The 27895-nt window shown below is 39.2% G+C and overlaps 1 protein-coding gene across 1 annotated transcript in view; it reads left to right on the top strand.

Moving 5' to 3' along the window:
- Window positions 1-27895, top strand: part of LOC146312068 (voltage-gated delayed rectifier potassium channel KCNH4-like) — a 62399-nt gene that overhangs the window by 21888 nt on the left and 12616 nt on the right. The window contains exons 3-11 of the mRNA XM_084740424.1: window positions 2783-2914; window positions 5616-5749; window positions 18253-18493; window positions 20973-21130; window positions 21439-21640; window positions 23575-23769; window positions 24289-24488; window positions 24759-25008; window positions 25114-25328. Coding sequence (XP_084596550.1) covers window positions 2783-2914; window positions 5616-5749; window positions 18253-18493; window positions 20973-21130; window positions 21439-21640; window positions 23575-23769; window positions 24289-24488; window positions 24759-25008; window positions 25114-25328 — 1727 coding nt within the window. The remainder of the gene's footprint in view (window positions 1-2782; window positions 2915-5615; window positions 5750-18252; window positions 18494-20972; window positions 21131-21438; window positions 21641-23574; window positions 23770-24288; window positions 24489-24758; window positions 25009-25113; window positions 25329-27895) is intronic.

The following is a 27895-nucleotide window of genomic DNA, read 5'->3' as shown; positions in this document are numbered from 1 at the left end:
CCCGATAAAGGTCTTCATGGCTGAAACGCGTAGGCATGTTTTTTAACTGCTAGTATGACTAAATAGCCATGAGGTAAAAAAAAAAAAAAAGGCTTTTTAAATCTTTGCCTCAGAGATGTTCAACAATTTCACTAAAAATCTAATATTAGAGGAAAAATGTAAAATATTAATAGGAATTTATATTGCAGAACTTTGTCTTTCCTGCTTTCCGCTCTCATGACCCCCTGAGATTTATCTTGTGAGCCTCTGGAGGGGCCCAACCCTTAGGTTAAGAACCATTGGACTAAATTACAGAACTTCACTGTATGATGTATGATAATTAAAACTCCACTGAGTAGCTCATTGTTTCATCAGTATTAGTAATGTCATATTAATAATACTTTAAGTACTTGTACATTGTTGTATTGGTACTATTACCTAAGTAAAAGAAAAAAGGTTATCTTGCAATTAACATTGCTGTCATCTTTTGTTCAGTTGATCAGACTCTTCTATTAGCTGGGGAAATGGGAAGACTTCTTCCTTGATCCAGCTCTGGTTTGATCAGGCTGTGATCATCTGTTCAGCTTTCAGAGAGTGAAATTTAAATTGTGAGATTTTTTTTTTTCTCGACATCATGAAGAGCACGTTTATTTTTAGACGAGAACTGAACATTTTGGTGGAATTGTGAATCTGCAGAGTGATGCAGAATTTCAAATACAGCAGGTCAGCAGTGCAACACGTGCTCTTTTGTCAGAGTTAGTGCTCGTTATTATTCATGCAAAACCATCTGATTGAGTGAAAATTTGCTTTCAGCCCATCTTAGTGATTCTTTCAATAGAGGTGCAAAAGGTACAGCACACAAGGAGTAAACTTGTGTGACAGAATAACAAGGTCAAAGAGATTGTTTGGGTTTTTTAAGTGGGATTGTATGAGTTACTTTTCTATAGTCAGTGTATTACCTTCAGTAGATGGGATTTAAGCTACTGTAATAAACCCACAGAGACTTTTTCCTGCATTTTCTACATTAATAAAGTATTAAATATATATTTGACAGTGACTTTAAAGGGATAGTTTGCATTATGTGAAGTGGTGGTTTTGTTGTCAGTGTATTACCTACAACTGATACCAGTCGACACGCCCCCAGTTTGGAGAAGCAGCAGTAGTACCGCTGTAAGAGGCTAAGCAATGTACAGCCGAGTATTTTAGAGACAGAAAAAAGCCCACCTAAAAACAAACAGTGTCAATTTAAATATATGCTATACTTACAAACTGTCAACTAACTAACTCTGTGTTATTGTGTGACTTCGGCGAATCCGGACTAATGTTTGAATACACAGAAGTCACGCAATAGCAAACTCACTGATCGAGGCAATGGTAGACCAGAAACTCCCACATTTTGCATGGTAAAATGACTGTTTTTGCCTAAGGAGTTTGGTTGCTTTGGAGAGAGCGATATTTGGCTATCAGAAAAACCTGTCTGGCAGCAAAGTAAAGCTGTGTAAATATTCCATATAAAATAATATAGTGTAAAGTTAAACTGATATTGAATTCTTCAGCAGTAAATTGCTCAGCTTCCTCCAAACTGGGGATGTGCTGACCGCCATCTACTGTAATACACTGACTATGGTTAAGTACCTCATAAAACTCCCCTTCAAATACAAATTACCCTTTAAAGTCACTGTCACAGAGATATTGCATACTTTACTAATGTAGAAAATGCTGGACAAAGTAAACACATACTGTGTGTTTGCTGCAGTAGCTTAAACCCTGACTTTAACTCATTCCTTCTGAGTTCTTGCTAATCCTCCTTCTGACAAAGTCTTGTGCTCAAAATACGATGTCATGCATGAAAAGAAAACATACAAGACTGTTTAAGCCTCTCTGATTGGCACATAAGGATTAAGTCCCCTCAAACCTGCAGTCTCGAAGTGTGTGAACGGCTAATTACTCTGATGATTAGCCAAATCTGTCCTGTAGCTGAAAAATGCTTTTTTACAGTACAGTAAGTAAGTAACAGTATAACGCATTTTCACTACAACTAATGAGGGCAAAGGCACGGCCATTTGTAATATGACCAGAAATAATATAATACAGATTCAGACAGAAGAGGATAGATAGAAAAGGAAAAGAGAACAAAGCGTGAAAATGGAAGAGAAGCAAAGCGAGGATCCAGCTGGCAGATATTCATGACTGGTACAGTATTAGCAGGATTTTCATGATAAAGTCAGACATTAAAAGAAAGTCAGTAGACACACACACACGCTCACACAGTCCTCTCAAGTGTGTGCCTGCTGCTCACAAGCAGAAAAAAAAACGCACAAATAGCCTCTCTCTATTTGTATTTACACCCACAGCCTTGTGCTAAAACATCATCTACACTGTTTTCTTCCCCTCTATCACATACACACACACAGACAAACACACCAGGGACACTATAGGAGATGTGAAACATCTGTTTGGTGGCAGAGCACAGTTTCTGCAGAGTTGCTAATGAGCGTACTGGGTTATGGCAAGGTCTTGGATCTATGGTGCTCCCTCCCTGCCCGACTTGTTATAACCATCCCTCTCACTTGCTCTTTCTCTTCAATCCTCCCCGAACGCGATCCATATCCAGTTTGTGGGGTATTTTTAGAAAGGCTGTGCCATTCTTGACAATTATCCACGGTTCAGACATGCTGAGAGCTGACATGACACGGGGAAATCAGAGGCCTGGATGTGCCTGTTGAGGATTTGCATTCATTCACCAAATGAGGTAAAATAAGCCATGCGCTAAACGAACATTTCTGCATTCATTTTCTTCCAGGTGTGGCCTTCTGGTGTCTGCTAGACATCGTGCCCATAAAGAACGAGAAGGGCGAAATGGTCCTCTTCCTTTTCTCATTCAAGGACATCACTGACTCCCATGGAAGGAGCCACCACAACAGCAAGAAGGAGGGTACGCTACACGCCCTGTTTACAAAAAAACTTCACGTTATTTGCTTACTTTGAGCATGATTTACGAGCGGACCATCCCCTGGCCCCCGGCTTTCATTTTCCCCGTGCACTCCTGTTCATCACTGTCACATTCTACCCAGCAGTTTTGTTTTGGCGGGCATTCGTTCACTGAACTCAGACAATGTTTTTGCAACGGGGAGTTTGATTTGAGCAGCGGTGTTTCCTCAGGTGGAACCTGGACACAGTCTGCTGCAAATACCAAACACTCCGCCAGGGGAAACAGACTCATATTACTATGACTGTACACTGTAAAAAAAATCAGACAGGAATTTAGTGGAATCAGTCTCTTTTCTCATTAACTTAAAGGAGAAATCTGTAACACATTTACTGTAATAAATCAGAAAATGACCCTAATATGACATCAGAGATTAAGGAAACATGCCAAATTTCCATTCTGGCTCACTACTTGGATTATTGCTTGCCTGTTTCACATTAATTAGAGTTCAGATCAATGATTTTACAAGGAGTAGATATTTATAACAGTTAAACTGAGCATTATGTTAACATCTGGCAGGCAGTGACTAAACTCCAACTCCAGAGGGTGTATTTTTGGAGCAATGGACTTTGTTTTCAGGATAACAGCCTTAGCTTTACATAGACAGTTACAAACAGCTTTATAACAGCGTAGGACTCATTGTTGCTTGTTATTGTCAACTTACAGTATTGCATTTTTCTTGCGCTCCTGCGGTGTTCCTGCTGCCTGTCAGAGCTTCCTCAAGCCTGGGGAAGACGGGGCAGAGGGAACTCAGTTCAGCCACAGATTGAACTTTATATTGAATAGGATTTAAACTGATTTAATATACCATCTGTGGCTCCAACATGATATTTGGACTGCAGCACTCATGTTTGGTCTTGCAATTGTTAATTATCGCTCCTTTAACGTGACATATATAAGTTTTTTTTTATTCAAGCTAATTCTTTCAGAACACTTCAAAACTTATAAACATGAGTTCTTCTAACTTGAAGTTTTATTTTTATTTGAAATGATAAGGTGAATTAATGTACAGAATTCAGTCAGCTCATTAAATTAGGTTTCAAAAGAAGCTTGATCAGCATATTAGCTTCCCAGCATGCATTGTTGATGACATATGAACATATATGAACATGTATGATGAAAACTGCATGTTTAATATATCTACACTGGTGTAATGCAATACATGAAGATACGTCATGGTTGCTTGTTTTCATAATAATGAAAACACTGTCAACTATGATGAAAGTTGGTATTGAATTAGTTAATTAAAATTTAATGAATTATAATAAATGTTTCATGCAATCTCATTATAATTTAGGGGGGCAGTGGGTGGTCGTGGAGTGAAGTGGCACTGCTGTCTCTATTTTGATTAAAGTTTGATCTTATTATTATGTGACCTTTTACTACAAGCCAAGAGAAATACAACATAGGTCTCTTTTAGCTCCGCTCACAATGCTACTTTATGCTGTTTACAAGGTTCATTATTAGAGTGTAGGTCAGCTCAGTTTATGTGAATTATTAACATTATAATATCCTCTGCTCTCAGCAGTCAGCAGTAAAAACTTTAGTTACTTCCTCACTAAGACCCTTTTCTGATTCACTTCAGTCTACAGGCACAATCAGCACACATATCATTTACTCAGTAATATCATTAACTAACCTGTGATGTTCAGACGCACATTACTCATATTAACTGGCCCATATATTTTGTCATTTAGGTTCTAGGAAAGGAAAACAGACCAAAGCAACACACAAACACACACGAAAAAACAAACAAAAGAAATCTGTCAATTACACTACCCAATACATTTTATCACTGCACCCATATGTACATTTATGTGCTGAGCCCTTAATGAAAAGGAAAATATTTGATATATATTCTCAATTACATGATTTATTTCAAAATAATTTATTGAGGGGTACAGCTTCGTGTTTTTAAAAGTTGGTGGGAACATGTCTCCTCCCTGGGATCTGCGTTGGTTCAACTTAATATCTTAAATTTACTGAAAATGTTTACTCATGTACAACTGAATTAATATAAAGTTTATTTGCCTAGAAAAGTTTATTGTTTTTAATCATTACAAAATTATCTCACCTGTCTTTTCAAATTCAGTCAACTTAAAGTTTTAAGACTTTTTTAAGTTAAAACTATAGTATCTAACTTTTCCTTATTAAAAACACTAGACATATGTTATATATTTTGTTGAGTTGTGTACTTACATTATCCCACATGTTTCCAACAAAGTTCAGGCACAGAAAGTTATGTAATTTGTTTAAGGTAACGTGTGTCTCCTACTAGCTGTTGCTGGGTTCTGGGAAAAACAGGGATACGTCAGAGAGTGAGGAAAGAAGATGAATAAAACTTAAATATTTTCTCATCCATAAACATGATTGATGAGTCATGTCAGATAGATTTTCATCAATTATGGTGGTTGTTTAAAAGTGAAGATAACTCCCATGATCCCATGCTACTTCACAATGTCATCAAACTACATCTTTTGTTATTGTTTTAATGCAAGAGAGACCCCTTGCTGCAGAAGTTTCATATTATGTATGTAAAACTCTTTATTTTCACAGAGATATTAAATGACACAATACTCTTTCTGTTCTTTCTGTCAAATTTCTTCCTAAACTGAGATGCACTGATCTGAGTCTGACTGTGTGACAGGTTCAGAGGACAAGAGGCGCAGGAGGAAGAGCGGCTCTCACTTCAGCGAGGCCCGTAAGCGCGGACGCACCATGTTGTACCACCTCACCAGCCAGTTCTCGAGGGGAGGCAAAAGAGAGGTCAACCTGGGCGGAGTGAGTACTTTTACCCCTCTCTCACATACCTCCTGATGTGGCTGCGATGGTATTTTTATGTGTGCGAAAATGAACAGTCAGGAGTTACTCAGACATGCGGCGCCCTCAATCTTGAGCTTGAATTATTAATGCTGATATCTAAAAGATGAGTTTTTAGGAAGACAATATGAGGGAAGTCTTGACCCAGATTTCCCGAGTGTGGCTTATCTCAGAGGAAAACTCATCAAATGGGTTTTCTATTTTAAGTCGTCTCCTGAATGGTTTTAATCTTGCTGCTGTTGCTTTTTTTTTTTGCATGAAAGCTGCTGTTTAGTGACTTTAAATGGACAAATAGCAAGGTCACAGTGGCAGTGGTGGCTGCTGGGAGGCACAAGATGGCTGTCACAGCGAGGTGTTATTAGTTAAAAGGGATACATCATCATCATCATCACTTTTTCTGGGGACTGTCCGGACATGTTAACACCTCAGCAGTAAGAGCTCGGGGAAACAGGCCATTATGTCACCAGCATGTTGCCTTAAATTACCTTTACCTGTAGGTTCAAATGAGGCTGCTCTGTCTAGTGTTTCCATACAGTCACGATCAGGAGGGTTAATTTAAAATGTATTCAGATACAATTACTTGTTAAAAGATGTGGTCAGTAACCTCAGTATCACAACATAAAAGTAATGTAACATGATTACTTTCATATTAGTTTCTGTTACTTTTGAATATTTTTAATATCAAATAAATGTTGAAATTGATTATGAAATATTTTGTGTTTGTTGAAGTGGTTCAGCTACTCATTCTTTTATGCATGAATGCACATTTAAATTTTTTTGTGGTAATTATGCACATTTAGATGTTCTTTGTTAAGTATGCTATTTACACTTCACACTCAAACCAACATAAACTTATTCTGGGGCTTCTGTCTTTATCCACATACCACCCTGGTCACTAACATCACCACCTAAAGTCCCAAAATATGTTTTAGTAGTACTAGTCAAAGTAGTGGAAGTAGAAATAGTAATATTGAAAGGTTAGCTAACTAACTGGATTTCTGTGTGGCTAATGTCAGCAGTTGTTCTGTGTAGTATAACGTTAGCAATTGGTCTGTGTAGCTAACATTAGCGATTGGTCTTACCTGTAAATATTTCTTTAAATAAGATGTTGAGTTCCTGGATTATGAAAATATTTTCACAGCTGATGCAGAACTGTCACTATGCATTGATTTTAAGACAAAATAATGTAGAAATTTCCACGCCATGAAGCATTTTTTCACTAGAGACCATGATAATGTGTTGACTGTAATAATAGCTAGTTCACCTAGACCAGAATGGCTTGGTAGCATATTATTGATTATTTTAAAATTGTAATCCTGCTAATGATCCCCATTTTTACTAAATGTATTAATCTGATTACCTCTTTTTTTCGCTAACTGTAATGGAATACATTTACCTTTTTTGTATCCTATTACATGTAATCTGTTACTTGCCAAACCTATATACTGTATCATATGTGTGTCCATTGGATGAAGTATGGAAGTAGGATTGAGCTAATTCCATATGGATTTCTGATGTTTTTCAACCCATTTCTGATTAGCGTGTTCTGAATTGCTTACCTTCATCTCTCTTTCAAGTGTGTTTGTGATTCAAGTACCTTATGAGAGGCCATTTGTTGTGGTGAAATAGACCCCAGCTATGGTGTGTCATTGCCACTTGTCTTATTTCGGCAGAACAAAGGCCTCTTCTAGGCTTTGAATAATAAAGTTTCACTCCAAGCAATGTTATTCATGAGAACAAGCTCCCGTTTCGCTCTCAGATACAAATGGGAGCAGTTTTTTTAGCGGAGCACCATTTTTGAGATAATCCTGCTCCCTCCCTGCAGAGGCTCAGTTACCAACTGGGTCTGTACTCAAACCTGTCCTTCACAATGTGGCGTTTCATCCCAGGGGGCTAAAAGCAATTCTGAACTTTTCAGGGGTAAATTAAAATGCAAAAAAAAGAGCCTGTGAGACAATTCAGGAGGTTAATATTAGCATTTTAAAATGAAAAACATGGGGGGAAGGCTGTTGTGTATTTTTAGAGCAATTAATTTACCTTTTAGGTGCCTGAAGCACTGAAAGCACTTGTTAATTTTAGCACTAAAATTTAGAAGCCCAATAAAATTTTACCAGAGTAGTCCTCTTTTCCAAAGTGCCTGTAACATTTTAATGGTTTGCCCATTAACTGACACCAAATTTTAAGCTTCCCTTCCTCAGTGCTGATACACAAATTGCTAAAAATCTGCCAAAACATTGCCTTTTGGACACGACATGCTAGAGTTTTTCATTGAATGCTTAAATGTGTTTGCCAACTCCAGATATGTTACAAACTACTTACTCTTTTTCTTAACACAAAGTTGGGTGAAAGTCAAAAAATACATTTTTTTAGGAATGAAAAAAGACTATTTCTAATTTTAAGGAATCCCCTTAGAGTATTTTTTTTTTTAGCTTTGAAGATTTAAGAAAAAGTCTTCATAGTCAATACATGATCAAACTATGGTCACTACAGCCAACCTTATTTCTTCCCTTGTTGTTTCAACTTCCAAAAAATGTGATAAAAATTTAAAATATTTGATCCCTCCTTTTGCTGGGGACCTACAGTCCACTCAAGGACCCCTGTTGTATTTTTGTCAACTTGGAATGAACCCTTTATATCTACAGAGGCGGGTCCTCTTCCATGGAGGCTGCAGTGTTGAACCTACAAGTTTGTACAGAAGCCCAGAACATACAAATCAAACACTAGCTCTAGAGAGGGCCTTTTGCATTTTTTGCGAGGTTCACGGCCATCACAGTTTCCCCTACAGGCTTGGAAAGGGAAGGTGACAAATCATTTGTCAAACAAGATCAAACATTTTCTCATTAATGAGAAAAAGGTCATCTTGGGCTCTGGGAAACACTTCATTTCCATTTTCACTGCTTTGTGACATTTGTAGACCAAATTATTAAAGGTTTAACCAAAATAGTTAAAATAATTCTTAGTTGGATACATTTAAAGGTGAAATATGTAACAATTGCTTGTGTGAAAATGAGTACTGAAGTCCAAATAGTGGGTTCGAGCCATAGACTGAAAACATATATAGTTCATGGTGAAAGCAAATCCTGAACTAAACTGAACTAAACTGAAGCACAAGTTTGGAATAAAGAAGTCAGAGGACACTGTGGCTGTACTGTTATTGTCATAGTTGCGAATATTTTAATTTAGCATGTTTCCTTAATCTCTGAGGACATATCATGGTCATTTTATGATTAAGTACATTAAATATATTACAGATCTCCTTTAAAGTATGTTTGTTAAAGTAAAACTGTAGTGACAACTCTGGAAAGGCAGTGATAAATACCCTCACATGAACCTGTTTGCAGCTGACCTGCATCCTGTTAACTCCTCCAGAAACAAAAGCATAGCTGTTGCTTTCAGACCCGACCTGCAGGTGTTTTCATGGCAATCATGTGCTACACCTCCCCCTGTTTGCCAAAACGCCTGCTGCCATGCTTCCAATCCCACCTACTTACAGATGGCGCCGTTCACTGACACTTTACACACACCTGCTCCAATAGCACGCGAAAACACTCACATATATTGAAGAGACATGTAAATGACGGCTTGCCCTCTGAGGAGACAAACATATGGCACAACATCAACAGACTCAGAATCAGATGCACAATGTTTATCATTCAAATTTTATTCCAGCACTCTCAGCATGAGACTGTATTTTCACACAAACGCAGTTTTTCTCTCACATATAGAGCTATAAAAAAATATGATATTCAACAATCAGAGTTAATGTGTTCGCAGCCTACTCTCTGTCTCTCATTCCCTCTCCTTTTCACACATGCACATACTTAAGCGGAAATTACACTTTTCCAAAACCTCCACTATTCCCTCTTGTTACCTCTACATCCAGGAAAATTACCATTTTAAAGTGTTTATTAATTACCACTGAGAATAATAATTTATTTTTTCTGGGTAGACTGTGCCAGGTGCATCCTCACAAGGGGACAAAAAGGTTGCAGATGAGCAAATAGCTCACGATTTGACATAAAAATCACAGTGTAGGTAAGAGGAAATTCAAAGTAGCATATCAGCAAAAAAAAAAAAAAAGCATCAAGATCCATAGCATGATCAAGATTTTAGATAATGATTTAGATTTTAGAATTTAGCTGAAATGGGAAGTTCACCCCAAAATAAAAAATAAAAAATGTGCTATTTATCCCACTAGATTGTTTTTGGTGTCAGTTGCTGAGTTTTGGAGATATCAGCCGTAGAGAAGTCTGCCTTCTACAATACTTCACCAAAATGTCAGACTGTGGCCCCTTTTAGGTGTTAGAAAACTCAGGTCAAGCATTCATTCAGGTCAAGTTAAACCAGCCTTTGTTTTATCGACCTGTCTTAATAATTTTTCTGTGACCTTGCCTGAACCCAACCATTCGCAATATCTTAATAAATTAAGGTTTATCACACAGCCAGTCATGCTCCTTCTATTTTCTCCCTTCCAAATGGATCAATGAGCCAACACAGTGACCAGACATTAACACTGAATTAGCAAGTATTACCTGTCAAAAGCCAGCTGTTGATCAAAGCTTGACTGAGATTAAGGCAGAGACGTCAATCTGACGTTGCAGTACTGTGACATTACGACTGAACTCCAGCAGCCTCCCGCTCAAGCTAACGTGAGCTCTCAATCAATTACTGTTCTCTGGAGGCTCACAAATTCTTACTGCTCTCCTTTTGTGACCACTTTCCTTTCCAGCGGGGATGGTGAACCAGAGATCATGATGGATTTGCATGTTTATTTGTTTTACAACTTGCTACAGCAGCTTTTCGGCATTTTACTGTCTTTCCAATAATATGAAACTGTGACTTTCCCCCAGAAGGGGGCACGGCCTCGCCGACTCAGGCTGGATGACATATTGCCCGTCTGATGTATGGGACTAGATGGTACTCAGCCTCTGGTGCTCAAAGTCTCAAAAAATATATTTGAGTAAATGCAACAGCAGTGTCTTTTTCCATAAATCATGACCCAGTTACTCAAGATAATCCACAGACCTTGTTAGGAGCAGTTTCAAGTAGGAACTATTTTCTTACTAAGAAAGTAGTTCCAGTAGATTCTACTGCAGAAAGAAATAAGGTCTGGTAGGTTCAACCACAGAAAGAAAGAAGTATTTCCAAAACTTGGCAACCCAGAGATAAATAGTACTACAGGTAAGATGAAAAATAAGTATTTTTGATTTTGGGGTAAAGTGTCCTTTAAACTGCCTTTTTCAACTTTTGAGTCTCTTTTCAGTGAATTCCGTGCAGAAGAAAAGAACACAAAACAGCATGTTTGCCTAATTTATTTGTAACCTTAGGGACTGATAGTAGCATACACTACATAATTTCCAGAAGCAGCATGCATTCAGAACAAGCCTGTGTTGATGAAGCATATTAAAAATGTAGGCAACAGGCGCGTTTATGGATGCCAAGGCAAAAACATCTACTGGTTAGAATATAAATCAGATACATTTTTTTGTGAGGTGTTGTTTTGTTTTTCTGGGTCTTTGACAGCTCACTGGACTGTGTCTTGTGATTCTATCAGTGACTTTGGAAGAGCTTTATCTCGCAGACCTGTCACCAGTGTTAAACAGCTACAATGCAGTTTGCATGGGAATGAGCTTCAAAGCAATACTGACACACAACACATTCAAGATTACCATGTTAGTGTTTCCTTTTTTGCATGCATGGCTTTTCCCAACGTCTTACTGTCTGCGTTGTGTCTTAATTTAATGTTTATGTACTGTGCGGTTCAGCACATGTATTATAAGAACAAAAAATCACACACAGTTTCATGATAATGTGGTTTCACGTACACCAGTCAGCTTTTCTAAAACAGCCATTTTCCACAAGTGCATCAGTGTTTTTATTAGAGGCAATTTCACTGGACTCTTTCCTCATGCACTCCTCAGATGGTAGCCTACGTTTCATTTCATAAAATTGCCTCTTCATAAAACATCATAAAATAAATTTTGACTGAAGTTGCTGCTGCTGACATGAATACTACAATAAAAAGGAAAATGTTAGGAAGGCCTAGACGCTGCAAAAGATATTCTATTACATCTTTTTTTTTTGGTTTTGGCACCACCAGGATATATATCCATATTGAACTCATCATCCCAACAGTGTTGAACAAAGGTGATAGAAAGTTACAATCATATCTGGAAAGAATAGAGGAAAATAAAAGAGGAGAACACAGATATAAAGCAGAATAGTAGATTACAGTAGATTAGAAGTATGGAGGCCCATTCCCACGGATGTGATGAAAAAAAGATGCTTCAAGTCCACTGAGAAACTATTGAAATAATGAAGTAATGTCTCAAAATAATGAGAAACTAACAAAATAATGATTTATGTCAAAATACTGAGCTTGTGTCTCAAAATTTTGACTTAGCATTTCAAAATAATGAAAAACTTTCTCAAAATAATGACTTACAACAAAATAATGTGCTGGTATCTCAAAGTATTGTGTCAGTATCACAAAATAAGGACTTTTTTCTTCATTTTGGACAAAACAAAATATTGAGTTCGTACCTTAAAATAATGACATATTTTTTCCCATTTTTGGAGAAACAAAGTATTGAGTTAGTATGTAAAAATAATTACTTACTACCTCAAAATGATAACTTTTTGAGAAAGTTTCTTATTATTTTAAGATACTAACTCATAACTTTGAGATACTATTTCATTATTTATTTTTTCAATTGACAGGACAACATTAGATCATTACATTGACCGGAAATGGGGTTGAGAATCTATTTTTTTTTTTTTTTATAATATTGTTGCAACTGCTAGAAAATTAGCTAAGTAATTCTCATTCATAGAGTTGCTATGTACAACTGGAAACCGAGAGTAATTTCTGCTGAGGCCAAGCCAGGTCCTGTGTCTTTATATCTCATCCCCATCCATTTCAGTTCCCTTCTATTTCTCTGCTGCTGTTTTTGCGCGTTTGCTCTCCCCCTCTTCTCCATCTGTCACTCTAACCTCATCTCCTTTTGGCTTCATCCCTCTGGATCCTGCTGTCTCTCACAGAATTGTCTATCTGTCACTCTGTAGCCCCCATTTTCTCCTACTTCTAACTGATCTCTCTCACTTGTGTATTTCCTGCTGCAGCTCAAATATTGAAGCCCTCCATGTACTCCATCTTCACATGCTTAATTTTTCATGAGGACAATTTTAGAGTAGACTGCTTGCACTTAACCTGAGGACATCCATTTTCTTCAAATTAATACTTGTACATACCTACATATACTTAAAGGAGAAGTGTGTGATTTCCAGTGGCATCTAGCGTTCAAACGTTGGATTGCAACTAAGAGGATTTACCCAGACACCGCCCCTCTCTCACCACAAGTACGGTGGCCGTCAGCGGACAAAATGGCGAGCGAAAGTTATCTCACAACAAACTACAATTATGTGTGTAGGATGAATTACCTGTCCAGCAGAAAACAGGCAACCTCGGCGTCACTGTGAAAACGTCCATCAGCGATTTCCATCGTGTAAACGCTATTCCGATGTTGATTCGTGTTTTTGCCGTTTCCTGTCATGCTTGCGTTTACTTTCTTCGCGTCTCCGCTTCTTGGTACAGTCTATGTATGATCCTCCATTTGTCAAAACTGTGCCAGTCAAGGTTCACAACGCTAAATGGTCTGCCAGCAATCATCCGCGTCTATCCTCCCCGTCTACTTCCGTGTTTACGCTGCGGCGTCTACGTAAGGTCGCCATGGGATACCCACTGTTAGTGCAGTTTGTCCGCTCTGCTCTGCCGTAGACGGCGCAAGATGATGATCACAGTAAGTCGACCGCGACAGTATGTAACTATAAATGGCTATTTCTAAAGTAACGGGAATATATAGATTATGAGTTTACGTTGATTGATAATAATAAATAACATACTTATATATAATATATCTCATTTATGTACATAAATTCCTGTAATTATTACACACTGGTCCTTTAAACTAGTGGGAAATATTAATGCTATGTCCAGTCTTGCTAATTCTTACAATGCAGAATTAATTGAACTATTATCAAAATCACTCTGTGGCCAAGCGCAATATCCAAATGGCAGAAGCTGTAATTTTTTTGATAATGGAAAAATTAGTGACAAATCAGCATTGTAATGAAGTAGGTTCTAGTGGTACCTTGGCCTACAAATCTTGATCTCCAGGTGTAAGAAAACATGTTTGATACAGACCCCAACAAATGTCACATCATTGTGATTTTCCTTTTTTTCAGTGAAAATTAAAATTATGGTCCTACTGATCCTGAATTATATCACAATATCTCTCAAAATAATTTCAATAAGTATTTTTAACCATATTGTGTAGTCATACTAGTTTGTTGTTAAAAATGTAATAACTAGTATAACTATTTTGATTACTTACTTTATGATTGCTTTTCTGTTTTAAACTGGGAAATAAAGCTGAAATAGTTGTAAAAACATATATTTAAACCAGGCACTGTAAAGCTCACTAATGTATCTTATGTGACTGATTGTGGGTAAATACTTGTAGATGTTTCTCCAGGTTTGTCATCGAATATTTAAAAAAAACAAACAGGCTTTACGATATACAGTAATGTTAGAACGTTTTTCTGACTTCATAATGGAAATATTATTGAATTACACACTAGTGCATCAGTAATAAAAAAACAAATAATATAATTTATGATATTACAACACTACCATTTTCTGCATAATGCATAGTTTTTGTTTTGATACTTGAAGTTTTCGAATCACAGGAAGTACAATATTTATTAAAGGCAAAATGTGTTTAAATAAAATGTTGTTGGTGCTGCAGAAATGTTCTGACCTACACATCATAATCTACAGCTTCATGAAAACATCTTTGTTTGTTACCGATTCCTGCAAAAATCACACCATAATCATTTTAATGTGTTTTTGAATTAGAATGAGAATAATTATGTAAGAATTATAATTCCCTGTAATATCATAAGTCATATCACAATTGCAATATGAGTCAAAATAATTGCAATGACATATTTTTTCAGACTCATAGAGTATGTTTACATTGTGGTATTTCTGCTTTAACTTACGTAATGGATAAAAACATTTCTCCTATGACTGCCATCCTCCCACTCTGACTGTGACTATATCTCTCCCATTCTGTTTTTCTTCTCTGTCTGTCCCCCTCTATCTTTCTTTCACTTTGTCTTTCTGTCTGTCTCTCAGTAGCAGTTAGCTAACAATGTCATCCTCTGCCTCCACACCACAGCCAGCCAGATATACTCTGACTAGATCTCTATTTGTGGCCCACCGGCCTGCCAGGCAAGGGAGAAAAGAGGGGGTGCTCTTTCTTTTTGCTGGAAAACATATAGACACACATGAATCTTTAAATAAGTGCATTACCATAAAAACACAGACAGAGAGATATCATTTACAAAAGGAAGTCTGATTTGAGAATGTGCATATTTCCACAGCACTTTGTGTGCAATTATTTTCAGATTACAGAGGTTGCATACTTTTTAAATGGTCTACCACACACACATCACCTCCTTTAAAAAAAAAAAACATTTTCAGCTTGAATTTTTCTCGCTCCGAAGGCTCCTCACAAAAACACAAACACTCTGACTGTTTTGTCTGTTCTGGCAGTTAAGATGCTACCCATGAGTGTATCAGCTACTGTAACCAATCCAAGGAACACTGGCTGACAAATAGATCAGACTTGATTTCAAGCATTTCCCAGGGGAGAGCCACTCTTGCCTCTTTTCACTTTAATGCACTTGTCAAAGGGCTGTGGAAGAGAAAAATAGTGCAATCTGGAGGCGTTTTTTAAGTTGTGATGCAAAATATTTCTTTGACTGACTGTGAAATACTGAACTCATAGTTTGTGTCCAAGGCCTTAACTCTCTCATCGTGCTTTCCCTCAGTTTTTGCCGTCTGTACACTCACTCACAAACTCACATTCAGACAGTTCATGTTTATCTTTTATCTCTTACTATAACGCCACTAGGTGTAGGCGAAATGCACATTTTACCCAAAGGTGTGGGTCAACCCCACACAAATTGCCCCAAAAAAAAAAACAAATTCAGAGTTTTTTTTTGTCCTCAACATGTTCTGAATAAGAGAAAAAAAAGTCTTAAACGCACAATATGTAAGTTCTGCCACTAGCGACCTCTCTCACTATTAGAACAGCAACAAAAAACATAGTTTGATGACATCAGAAGTAGCATAGGATCATGAAGGGCATTGTCTTCATTGTTAAATAACCACTATTACAGATGAAAATCTATCTGACAAGACTGAGGCAGAATTGATGTTCATGGATGAGGTAATAAATTTAGTTTACTCACTGTACTGCATCTGGATTAAGTTTACACCCATCTAAGATGCAAACACAGTGTAAACCAGACTACCTCCAGATGTGGTTAGGCAGATCTGATCACATTCCAGTCACAGAGCATTTACACCTTGCATTAACATGTGTTTCTTTATCTCAATAACTTATCCAAATACACATTGCATTTTAAAACCAGGTATCAATATTATAGACAGCACTGAAGCCTTTGTGTAGACATCAGACACAAAGATGTGCATAAAGCAATGGGAAATTGTCGCATCACTGATTTTCAATACTTTACCCTATTCTGATTTCATAAGAGTTTGCGTGAGGTCATGTCTTATAATGCCTGTACTTATAACTGAATTGTTGAAACTTAAGATCACACCGCAAGGTCTTGTAAATGTACTGATCCTACAATCACATATTAAGTACAACAGTTTTTATTGTGCTGCACTCCAGCTGCATTGTTGCTCAAGAGTAATCACTGGGAGAAAAGTCTTAAAGTTTTATTTTGGGGTATAAATTAAAGGCTGTGGATCCTCTGCAATGGTCTAGATTCTGTTGTCACATGGTAAGCCGCGTGTATCCTCGTCTCCATCAAGGACAGGCTTTTTCAGTGCTAAAGCCCAAAGGATGCTGGGTGATGTAGTTCGGAACAGTAAGCTCTGGGCTACAGCGTGACTTAATGAAGTGCGAAGACCAGCTGTAGCTGTGTGACATGCAGTCCCATGTGTCCCTGCAGCGCTGGGCTTTTCTTTTCTAATCATTGGGATGTGCTCGGCTGACCGCCTCGAGTACTAAAGGTCGGTTGGGCGTCCTGACCTCTGTGATGTAAGGCAAATTAAAAAAAAAAAAAATCAGTCCAGCTTTTGCTGACATAGCTTGAACTATCATTATAGCAGTCACAGATGTTGATGACAGTCAGCAAGGTCTTTCTTCTAGATTTTCCACTGTGGTCACAATTGTCAGGAAGCCGTGAAAAGCCTCTGATGGATACATACTGTGATAAGTCTTTTGACCAGAAATTGTCCGGTGTCAAGCAGCCAAAATCAATTTGAACATTTTTGTACGGACAGACATTTCACTAGGAACAATTTGATCCTTCATTCACACCGTGGTGTGTGTCATTTTTCTCTGGCATTTCTCTTCTTTTTCAAGTACATGAAAAGGTTGTCCATTTTCTCCCAATTACTTTTAAATAGTCTGTCCAGCCAGCTTCAAAGCCCTTACATGGAAATCTCAGGTTAAGACTTCATTAACCAGCCTCCTTGTTGCTTGCCCACACCTGTTTGTGAAGTGGCTACATTGTTCTTGGATGGATTACTGCTCATTTATCTCCCCTCTCTGTTTCCCTCTCGCCGCTGTCAAAGGTAATAGCTTCTCCTCCTGTCTCCTAAACATGGTTAAGGCTATTATGTGCCAAGTGCATGGCCCCATTTGGAGAGCTGCAGTCTCATTACTTGCCGAATGGACTCCCCACCTCATCAGCAATAGCAATTCATACTTTCTGCAATTGGATTTTCTCAATAAAAAATTAAATGAGGGGAATGAATTAGTGACTTTCAAAAATAAAAGTAGCTGATGGCTCTATTTCCCCTCATTTCCTTATAATGGCTCCTCTGCCATTGTATTGTACCACCTGAAACTTAAAGCACTAATGGCATTTAGAGGGATGAAGTCAAGCCAAGGCCAAGTCATGTATGAAATTATCAGGCGTCAGTGTTGGTAATAAGTTTACCCCTCACTGACCACAGTCCTGTCTCTGTCACTTTGTACTGTTAATGTATGGCCATTTAAAAGCTTAATCATTGTCTATAGGAGGCTGTCAAGAATAGATAACCAGCAGCGTTACCATATCTGTTTCACTTGAGTTGCCTACCGTACTGAATCATCAGCGGTCACAGCACAAGAGAGGGTGTTGACATTTATATTGTCTGTTTCTGCAAAATCTTGGCACCGCAATGTCTGTCTGATTAACATTTATTTTCACAGCACTCCACCTCGTGACCATCTGGTTATCAAGTTATTCATTTATGCAGCTTCTCTAATGTGCTTTTGTATATTCATCACCGTAAGCTTGAAATTCAAGGGGCTGTTAGTGTGTGATGGATGTTTTTTGCACTTTTACACTTAAATCTACCTGTTCTTTTACAGAGCATGATTGACAAGCCCTCGATACCGGAGTACAAGGTGGCAGCGGTGCAGAAGTCGCGCTTCATTCTGCTCCACTACAGCGTATCCAAAGCCCTGTGGGACTGGCTCATTCTGCTGGCCACCTTCTACGTGGCTGTCACTGTGCCCTACAACGTCAGCTTCACACCGTACGATGACACCGTCACAGCTGCACGCTCCACCATCGTCAGCGACATCGTAGTGGAGATGCTCTTTATTATAGGTGAGTGTTAGAAGAAGTTAGGATGGCTTCCTGATTTTTTTTTTTTGGGGGGGGGGCGCTTTTTGCCTTTAATCATAGTGACAGTTGAAGACATGACAGGAAAGGGGGCAGACAGAGAGAGGGGATGACACGCAGCAAATGGGCCACAGGCGGGAGTCGAACCAGCAGCCACTGCAGAGGACTGACAGCCTCAGTACATGGGGCGCACACACTACAAACTTACATTACAATCACTGTATAGGATGTCAGGGGAAAAAAAGTAAAATCCCACAATCCATTAGCCTAAACTGTCACATAAATGCTTAACTGAGCTTTGACAGACATACCATAAAGTGAGATGTGTCACCAGCAGCACAGATGAGCAGCATGTGTCACATGAACAGTAGATGAACGTAAGCGAGTCCTGTCAGCAGCGCTGTCATCATGTCAGCCGTGTGGAGTTATTTTAAGCACGAGGAAGAAAAAGCAAAACAGCCAAGTACAATTTATGCAATTTATTTAAAATTTATTTTGAATGTTTGAATGGTGCTATCAATCAAAATGCTTCTAAAAGTTGAGCGTGTGAAAAAGTTTAAATAAAAAGAAGCAGCAGCATAACTAAGTCATGTTGTGGGCTATGTATTTTTTCCATCATGGGAATGGAATATTTGTTTCACAATTTGAGCATGATGTTTTTTAGATGGCTGGGTTAAGCTAGGTATTGTATTAAAAGCTTAGGACATGTATTGGGCATGAAGAAGTGGCGTCAAGCCATCTCTACTTTCAAAAACATTTTTTATGTGGTGACATAATTTCCTCCACCCTCCGTTTTCTTGACACCTATGGCAACAGAGCAACAAGAGCACCCTGCCTTCCTTTTCCCCTGAAAGCTACCCCAGTTACTGGCAACCTGGGCTTTGTAGTCCCTACAGGATGTTCTTGGTCTCTCCAGGGACTCCTCCCAGGTGGTGATGCTTGGTCAACCACCAAAGAGAGGCACCCAAGGGATGAATTGGGGCTGAACTTCACTGTGCTCCAGTGCAATGGTGTGTAGATGAATAGTGGGTTAATTTGGACTTCATGTCAGACTGCTAAGTCCCACAACTTGGCACAAAGAGGAAGGACACCAGCTATGCTAGGGAGAAATCATTTTAATCCCTTGATCACTACCCGGCAGAAGTGAGAAGTAACAAAGCACAAATGCTTCATTACTGTGCTGTATTTGGATTGATTTTTTAGGTATCTGTACCTTACTACTACAACCTTTTACTTTTACTCCCTACATTTTTTACATAAATATCTGTGTGTTCTACTCCTTTCATTTTCAGAACAGTCTTGTTATTTACTTGAATACATTTGAGGGGCATTGCTGATTATTTTTATTTTGTTCCACTGCAAGCCCCATTGGTGTGTCCGTTGTCGCATATCACATGTGAGCACAACACAGGAAAGATGACGGGGCTGATTTTTAGATCCGAAACGACACACTTTGACTCAAAGAACTTTGAGAACCAGCTTATGCAGAGGCTGAACAAAAGATTTTGGTAGTCTGTATAGATGAGAGGATTTCTAACAAAAAATGGCTTAATTATATCTGAAATGTGCTGATCGTTATATTTCAAGTTCTGTTGCTGACACTGAAAACTTATTTGCATATTAGAGCAAAGTTAATGTTAATTATTTTCAGTATGTTTTTTTAAATTATGTTTTTGTTTTAAGTTAGAATGGTTTAAATGTAATAGTCTTTGAATCATATTGATATGATGCAAGGTTCAGTTAGCTTTGCACAGAAACAGTCGGTAGAAATGTCCTTCAGAGGGTTACTTTCTACACTGAGCGAGGCTGCACTTTTGCACTTTTACTTAGTAGTAGCTGTACTTCTACGTGAGTAAAGAATGTGTGTACTTTTGCCACCTCTGCTACCCAGACTTTGTTTATTTGTTGTAATTAATATTTATCTTTTGATGTCTCATGAGTAATTGATAGAAAGCATATTTAGAAATGCACACAGTGTCATATAGCACTCAGAATGAGGCACACTGGCCAAAAACATTCAGGGAATATAATATATTGCCACCATCATCATCTTACCCTGCTGTAACATCTACTAACTGAAATGTGTATTGAGTGATGAGCCATCATCTCTCCAAATATCGACAGCTTGGATGACAGATGAGGTTTTGCTTCATCAGACGCACACCCAGAGGTCTGCCTGTAATGTGCCTGCCACATTCTGACACTGAGGTTAGATGATCCGTCTAGAAAACTCACTCAATGATTCATATGGATGCCTTAAAACAATGACACATTCCAGCTGTGTTGTGTATATGTCATAAAGAATGAACCACTGAGATTGAGTCTGAGCTTGTTACACTTGTCATCTTTCCTAACTGTATGCAGTTTGTTTCATTTTCTCAGCCAGTTTAATGAATATGAATGTGAATATACTGTCATTTAGTTACTGAGGGAAAAAAATTACCTTCAACCTCTCTATTTACAGACATTATCCTGAACTTCCGCACCAGCTATGTGAGCCAGTCAGGGCAGGTGGTGTATGAGTCGCGCTCCATCTGTATTCACTACGCCACCACCTGGTTCTTTGTGGACCTGGTAGCTGCCCTGCCCTTTGACCTGCTGTATGCCTTCAACATCACAGTGGTGAGTACAGCTGGACAATAATATGCCCTCTGTGACTGCTGACATACTGTAAGCATCAATTGATGCGTTATGGTACAAAAAATACATTACCTTTGCCTGTAGTGGCACTGCCTGTGTGACAAGTACTCCCTAAATAGGGAATTTTACACAGATAAGCTCATTTGTTTGTGTAAAACAAGTCGCTGCTTGTCCAAGCTGTGATATTCAGCTGTGTATATGTAGTATATGTACACTCAAAGTGTGCTTCCTGATACAAAGCTGAGGGATTCACTGTCTGTCTCCTTGTCTTTGTCACAATGCCTGCCCAGACCTCCTTGGTCCACCTGCTTAAGACTGTGCGCCTGCTGCGCCTCCTCCGTTTGCTCCAGAAGCTGGATCGCTATTCCCAGTACAGCGCCATGGTGCTGACCCTACTGATGTCTGTGTTTGCCCTGCTGGCACACTGGATGGCCTGCATCTGGTACATGATTGGACGCAAGGAGATAGAGACCAATGAGACCTGGGACATTGGTGAGTCTGGTTAAGGCCTTGCTGGAGTATAAAGGTCAGGTTTTTAGGAAGGGCAGGAAAATGATATTTGCTCTCCAATGAAGTAATAGTTCCATATGATTTTTACCATTTGTCATAATTTGTTCATTGTTATCACTGTGCCTTCTGACAGGAAATAAATCTAATCTGATATTTTATTAAACAGCTCATTTCATAACCTGAAGTGTAACTTTGGTATTTTTCAAGGTGGACCCTGTTTCCCTGTTTGTGGGACTAAGTCACTAATGGAGACAACACTTTTTGAAATTGTCTGCAAGTGTCTGACAGCATTATGGAAAAGACTGCTACAGACATGGACATTTTTTAAAGAGGAAGATGTATTTTGTTTCACCTGAAACTGCTGTTTTATTGCTCTCGCCAAACTAACCAGACACCCTTTGCAAAACCTTTGACATCATTACTTCATCAAGCTCAGCTGATTAAATCTCAATAAATCTCACTAAAAATGTCTTGGCTTGTCTGTCTGCCATTCCAACAGTCACCAACTCTGGTTGTTTGGCCAAAATAAACCCTTAATTCACAGAGGTATGTAGATGTGAAAATATTCTGGCTGTACATGCCGTTCCTCCCCACTGCTTCTCTGATATCCACACCTCCCTCTTGCTCCTCTCCCGACATTTTCACATGAATTGTGAATTAACCAAAGAACCAGAATCAGCGATTGTTGGAACAGTGGACAGATGAGTTTTCTGTTATATCTGTTACGTTTGAATGAAGGTGATGATGAGGATGTTAAATCAGGTGAGTTAGATGAGAGCAATAAAGCAGCTATTTCTAGTTATACAAAATGTATCTTACTCTGTAAAAAAAGGTCTCAAGTGGATATACTTTGATAGTGCCCAGTTATCCAGGGGGATTACTTTCTAGCTTAGTTTCACTTCTGCCAGCTGCAGCAGTCTCCCTCAATACTGGACCAATTTCAAAAATTCTTGTCCTCATTTGTCACTTAGACATAAAAACATGAAAAACTAGGGTCCGTATTGAACAAAAGACCAAAGTTAACCTTTAAGCACAGTGCTGCACATCCCGACTTCATTCAGTTAACGTGGGGGTTATGTCAGGAAAAAATTCCAACAAATAAGTCGATAGACTAGATTTGTCCAATACCGTGAGTAGACATTCGTTGTGTCCCCACTCAGCTATAAATAGTCATGGCTCACCTATTGAGACGTCTAGCTCTGCTCAGTGGTCAGATGGTGGAGAACACCGTACTCTGACGCTCTAATGAGGACCGTCTGAAACCAGATCAAAAGCTGATATAAAAAATAACTGGTGGGAAGCCGCTCACTAATGTCTTGTTTGTGTCACTGTTTGAAAATGGTTCGACATGGAGAACAATCAAAACCCATAATCAAAAACTGATGGGCTTTTCTAGTCTATAAATAAAGCTGAGTAATCAGATCGCAGAATGTAACCATGTTTGGGCTTTTATTACCACCAAGATGACGACAAAGAAGTGACGAGTTTAATCCTGCAGCTTAGCAGCCAGATATGGTTTTTTAAAAACCATAAACAGCAACATGCATACTGTGACATACTGTAGGATACAGCCAAATAAAACAGCTGGTCCACACTGCTGTGCATCCTGTGTGTGTGTGTATGTGTGACTGTGCATACTTAAGGAGGTTAGGTCATACCTGCTAATTAACACTTGGCCTTATTTATCCCTAGAGGAGCCAATCTAATTCTGCCATGTCCCGCACTGACATGCCAGCCTCCTGACACTGCTGGAAATCTCTTTCTGACACACACACACACACTTTCAGAGCAGGATTTGCAGCTTCATCCTGTCACTGCCATCTAGATCTGAGCTGACGGAGGCCACACAGACACAAAGATAACATGAATCACAACTTTTGGACATTGTTGTCTCATGCTCTGATTTCTCCTTCAAGGGTGGCTCCATGAGCTGGGCAAACGTCTGGAGACACCCTACATCAACAGCACGGTGGGCGGCCCGACAGTGCGCAGCTCCTACATTGCTGCCCTTTACTTCACCCTCAGCAGCCTGACCAGTGTGGGCTTTGGCAATGTCTGTGCCAACACCGATGCTGAGAAGATCTTCTCCATCTGCACCATGCTTGTCGGCGGTATGTCTGACACCGGGGTACATTCTCCCTCTGGCGTCCTGGCATAGTAGTGCCTCTGTTCGGCACGCCAGTGCAAGAAATTCAGCGGGAAGTGGGTTGGATGGTTTGGCTGGCCTTTAAGACACAGCTTGTTGCCATCTTTACATACCCATAAACAGATTATTTTAGCTGAGGTGGCAATTTTTGGTGCAACAACCCAGAAGATATTTATTGTGTCCTTATGTGTTTTTTTATTCAGACTGCCTGTCAGAACATTAATATAAACAAAGCTGTAAATTACTGTGGCCCTACTATGGATCAATAAGTACATAAACAATAACAAGTAGGCATGTAATAATAGAGAAGTAAATTCACCTTAAAAAGTAAATTTTTCTTTTTGTGTAATTTTTTATCTTTTCAAAAGCAGCCATGAGAAGGAAATTTCACTTTGTATTATTTTTGCCCAGAAATACAAATATTCAGCTTTTGTTTTTTAAAATTGTTTACTGCCTTACATGCTATTTGTTTTCCGTCACACAGCACTGATGCACGCCCTGGTCTTCGGTAATGTGACTGCCATTATCCAGCGTATGTACTCACGGCGTTCTCTCTACCACACACGCATGAAGGACCTGAAAGACTTCATCCGTGTCCACCGTCTGCCCCAGCAGCTCAAACAACGCATGCTGGAGTACTTCCAGACCACGTGGTCTGTCAACAATGGTATAGATGCCAACGAGGTAGGAGTCCCCTTCATTGTTGTTGTCATGTAATACTTCTGTACATGGTGCTGCTTGTCCTCAGAAACTTCAAGGCAATGTTTAGATAACATGAGCACTAATATCTGTTCTACAATCTGTGTGTTTATGATCTTTGACAACACATGGCTCCCTGAGCACCAGCAATTGACTTCCTATTGAAATTCAAAAGAGGCCAACTGGTGTCAACACAGTCCATTCCCTAATTACCAATCAGTGTCACACCTCATTACATCTGTCACACATCCTCAGCTCCTGCACGATTTCCCTGACGAGCTGCGCGCCGACATCGCCATGCATCTGAATAAGGACATCCTCCAGCTGCCGGTCTTTAAGGGGGCCAGTCGTGGATGCTTGCGCTCACTCTCCCTACATATAAAAACCTCCTTCTGCGTCCCTGGAGAGTACCTCATCCGTCAGGGCGACGCACTGCATGCTAACTATTTCGTCTGTTCCGGGTCCCTGGAGGTGCTGAAAGACAGCATGGTGCTGGCGATATTAGGTCTGTATTTTGGTGTTTTTTGGTATCATAGTCAATATGTTAGATTTATGGTTTTATGTTAGGTCTTTATATATATATTTTTGAGATGTTTTGTTGTGATTCTAGGAAAAGGTGACCTGATTGGTTCTGACCTGCCTGGAACAGACCAGGTGATCAAGACCAATGCTGACGTGAAGGCGCTGACCTACTGTGACCTCCAGTATATCAGTGTGCGTGGCCTGAGGGAGGTGCTGGAACTGTACCCAGAATATGGCAGTGTGTTCGCCACCGACATCCACAACAATCTCACCTACAACCTGCGTGAGGGCAGTCAGGACGAGGTACAAAATACACACTCGCACACAGAAAACCTTGAGGGTTGATGGATTAGGTTATCTTTCGCAATTGAACATGTCACGGTCACCTATTTGAACTTTTATATGCTTTATTAATCCTTTAATATTCAACCCACAACCCAATATCTTTCCTGGGGGGTGAAAATGCGCTTTCAGTTTCCGTCATCAAAATCAAAAGCAGAATCTGCGATTCTCACAGTATTTTTTTCTTTTCATCCCTGCTTACTTATGGCATCTGCCAAATGTCTGGCGAAAAAAACAACACTTCAGAGACAACAATGCATAGCTTACCAGCTGTTATATCATGCTTGATACCATATGACTATCTTTTAAAAGAAGAGTTTGGAAATATAAAGTCAGGCAGTTGTCAGGGCCTAAAACCAATAATCTGTTGATCTTTACACATTAATACATACATACATACATCAATTACAATATTCTATATCAGTGCAAAAAAAAAATTGAGTTGTGTTCTTCAAAAAATCAAAAGTCAAATTGATCAACATCTTCACACAGTCCTCAAAAGGAGAAAAGTGGTGAAATTTGAAGAAGATACCAGCTGCAGCATCTGTATGTGCAGCTGTTGCCATAGCGTGGCTTCAAAACTGTTTGCAGTGTCACAACTTATGCTCGTAGGGCCGATCCTTCAGATTTTCAATGAGCACAGCAAAACCTTCCTCCCTCAGCAGCTGAATGTGAAAACTGCCATTAAATATAGCATCAAACTCTGTGCTCACATCGTTCTGCACACTGAAGCTCAAACATTCAACTGTAGGAACAAGAATAGAAATATTTTTTTGATTGGTGGGCGGCTTTAGGATTGTTTGATTGTTGATTCTGTTTACTCATTAAAGGTGAATCTAGACATCTGATTGTTCCTTTTCCTGTTCTGGGTACACAGAATAGCTGTTTGATTGATATGTGTATGTGACATATAATTATACAAATATTGTTGCTTGTTGCAAATAGTACTATTAAATGTAAAAAGTGCCCATTGTTGTAGTATTGTTTGAAATCAATGCATCTCAGCAGAACTCACCTCCCCTCTAAATTTGTCTGGCTGTGGAATAGAGCATAAAACACACCAGACAACACGTTTGTGCCCCCCTAAGGTGCCTTTGTCACTCTCCTTGACACTTGTTCTACCACAGCGACCAAAGGGCTGTTGGTGGCTTGATTGTCAGACCAATTACCATGCGTGGGTGCCACTGTCAGGCAGCCGTATCGCTTCCCTGTTGCCACCCCAAAGCACAGCAGGATGACATTACACCCAGACACCGACCTCCTCTCGGCGCTGCCTGTTACCCCTAACAGTTATTTAAGAAAGCATTACGTAAGGCAAGATAATCCTCTGTCTGAGGAGAAAGCGCACCTGTTGATGTTTCACATGTAGCCATGTATGCAGGCGTTGTTATATAATCTGTTAAAAGCGACATTTTGAAAACCTACAAAATGAATAAGGCAAGTTCAGTGTTGCGTTTTGTTGAGCTGTACAATCAAAACAAATTAACGCCAAGATGTCTTTGACGTTTTGATGTGTGACTGACAAAACTGACAAAGCTCCCCAAAGAATTACCCAATCTCATCCGTATGGTCAGTCTCAAGCATTTGGTACTTTTTTCAGCCATTCCTTTTGGTTCCCACATGTCCTTCCAGTTGTTTTAAGGTTTTTTTGCTCATTAATTTATTCATTTTGGGGCGGTTTAGGGATTTTCTTTTTGTTTGTTTGTTTGTTTTGTTTGGAACATGAAGGACAGGACATCTGTGCAGGCCGTGTTAATTACCGGCTGTCTTTTTGTCAGTCATGAGTTTCGTTCTATAAAGAGACATCACAGATCAAATTTGGCACTTCGCAGAGTCTGTGCATATATGACACAAAAGCTAATTATTGGAGAAAAGTTAATAAGATCTCCGTGAACAAAGAATTTGGTGTATAGATGTCACATACATACTTACATAACTCGAGTAATTACAGTCTTTAATTCTGATTCAAGCAAGCCTCTCTGGGGTGTGGCTGATCACGAGTCCTTGCTCTCTTCTTCTCTCACACCATCTGCTCAGAGTTTATGCTCAAGCACAAAGCCAGGGCACCGGCACCCCCCTGACAGGATGAAGGAGTGCTCAGCTACCTGGCCGATCTGCCTCAGACACACACATTCATGCATACAGTCACACTGGTCTCATGCACATCCTCGTGGTGGGTGGTTTAAGGTGGGAGATGTAGTAGGACGGGAGGTCCTTTTATATTCGAGAGATACTTGAGAATAATGTGCTGACTGTACAGCAATCAGTCAATTATAGTGAAATACTGCCAAAGAAGCAGATTGTAGGAATGCCTATTGCAGTGTAAGGTATCCAAATGGGAATACTTTATTTTGCCTAAGAGGGAAAAATCCTGACTGCCAGATGGAAAATGAGGATTTTCTGTCAACCCTATAATTCATTTTCAACTTTTATTGTAGTGGTATCAATTAAATTCTTTCCAATAAGTTTTGGTAGAGAACATAAAAACTGTTTTTTTAGCTGCAAAAAGAGACCTTGTAGTAATAAAA

The sequence above is a fragment of the Lutjanus erythropterus genome, chromosome 17 (genome assembly GCF_056507025.1).
Source record: "Lutjanus erythropterus isolate fLutEry1 chromosome 17, fLutEry1.hap2, whole genome shotgun sequence".
NCBI lineage: Eukaryota > Metazoa > Chordata > Actinopteri > Lutjaniformes > Lutjanidae > Lutjanus > Lutjanus erythropterus.
This window is presented reverse-complemented; position numbering and strand designations above follow the sequence as displayed.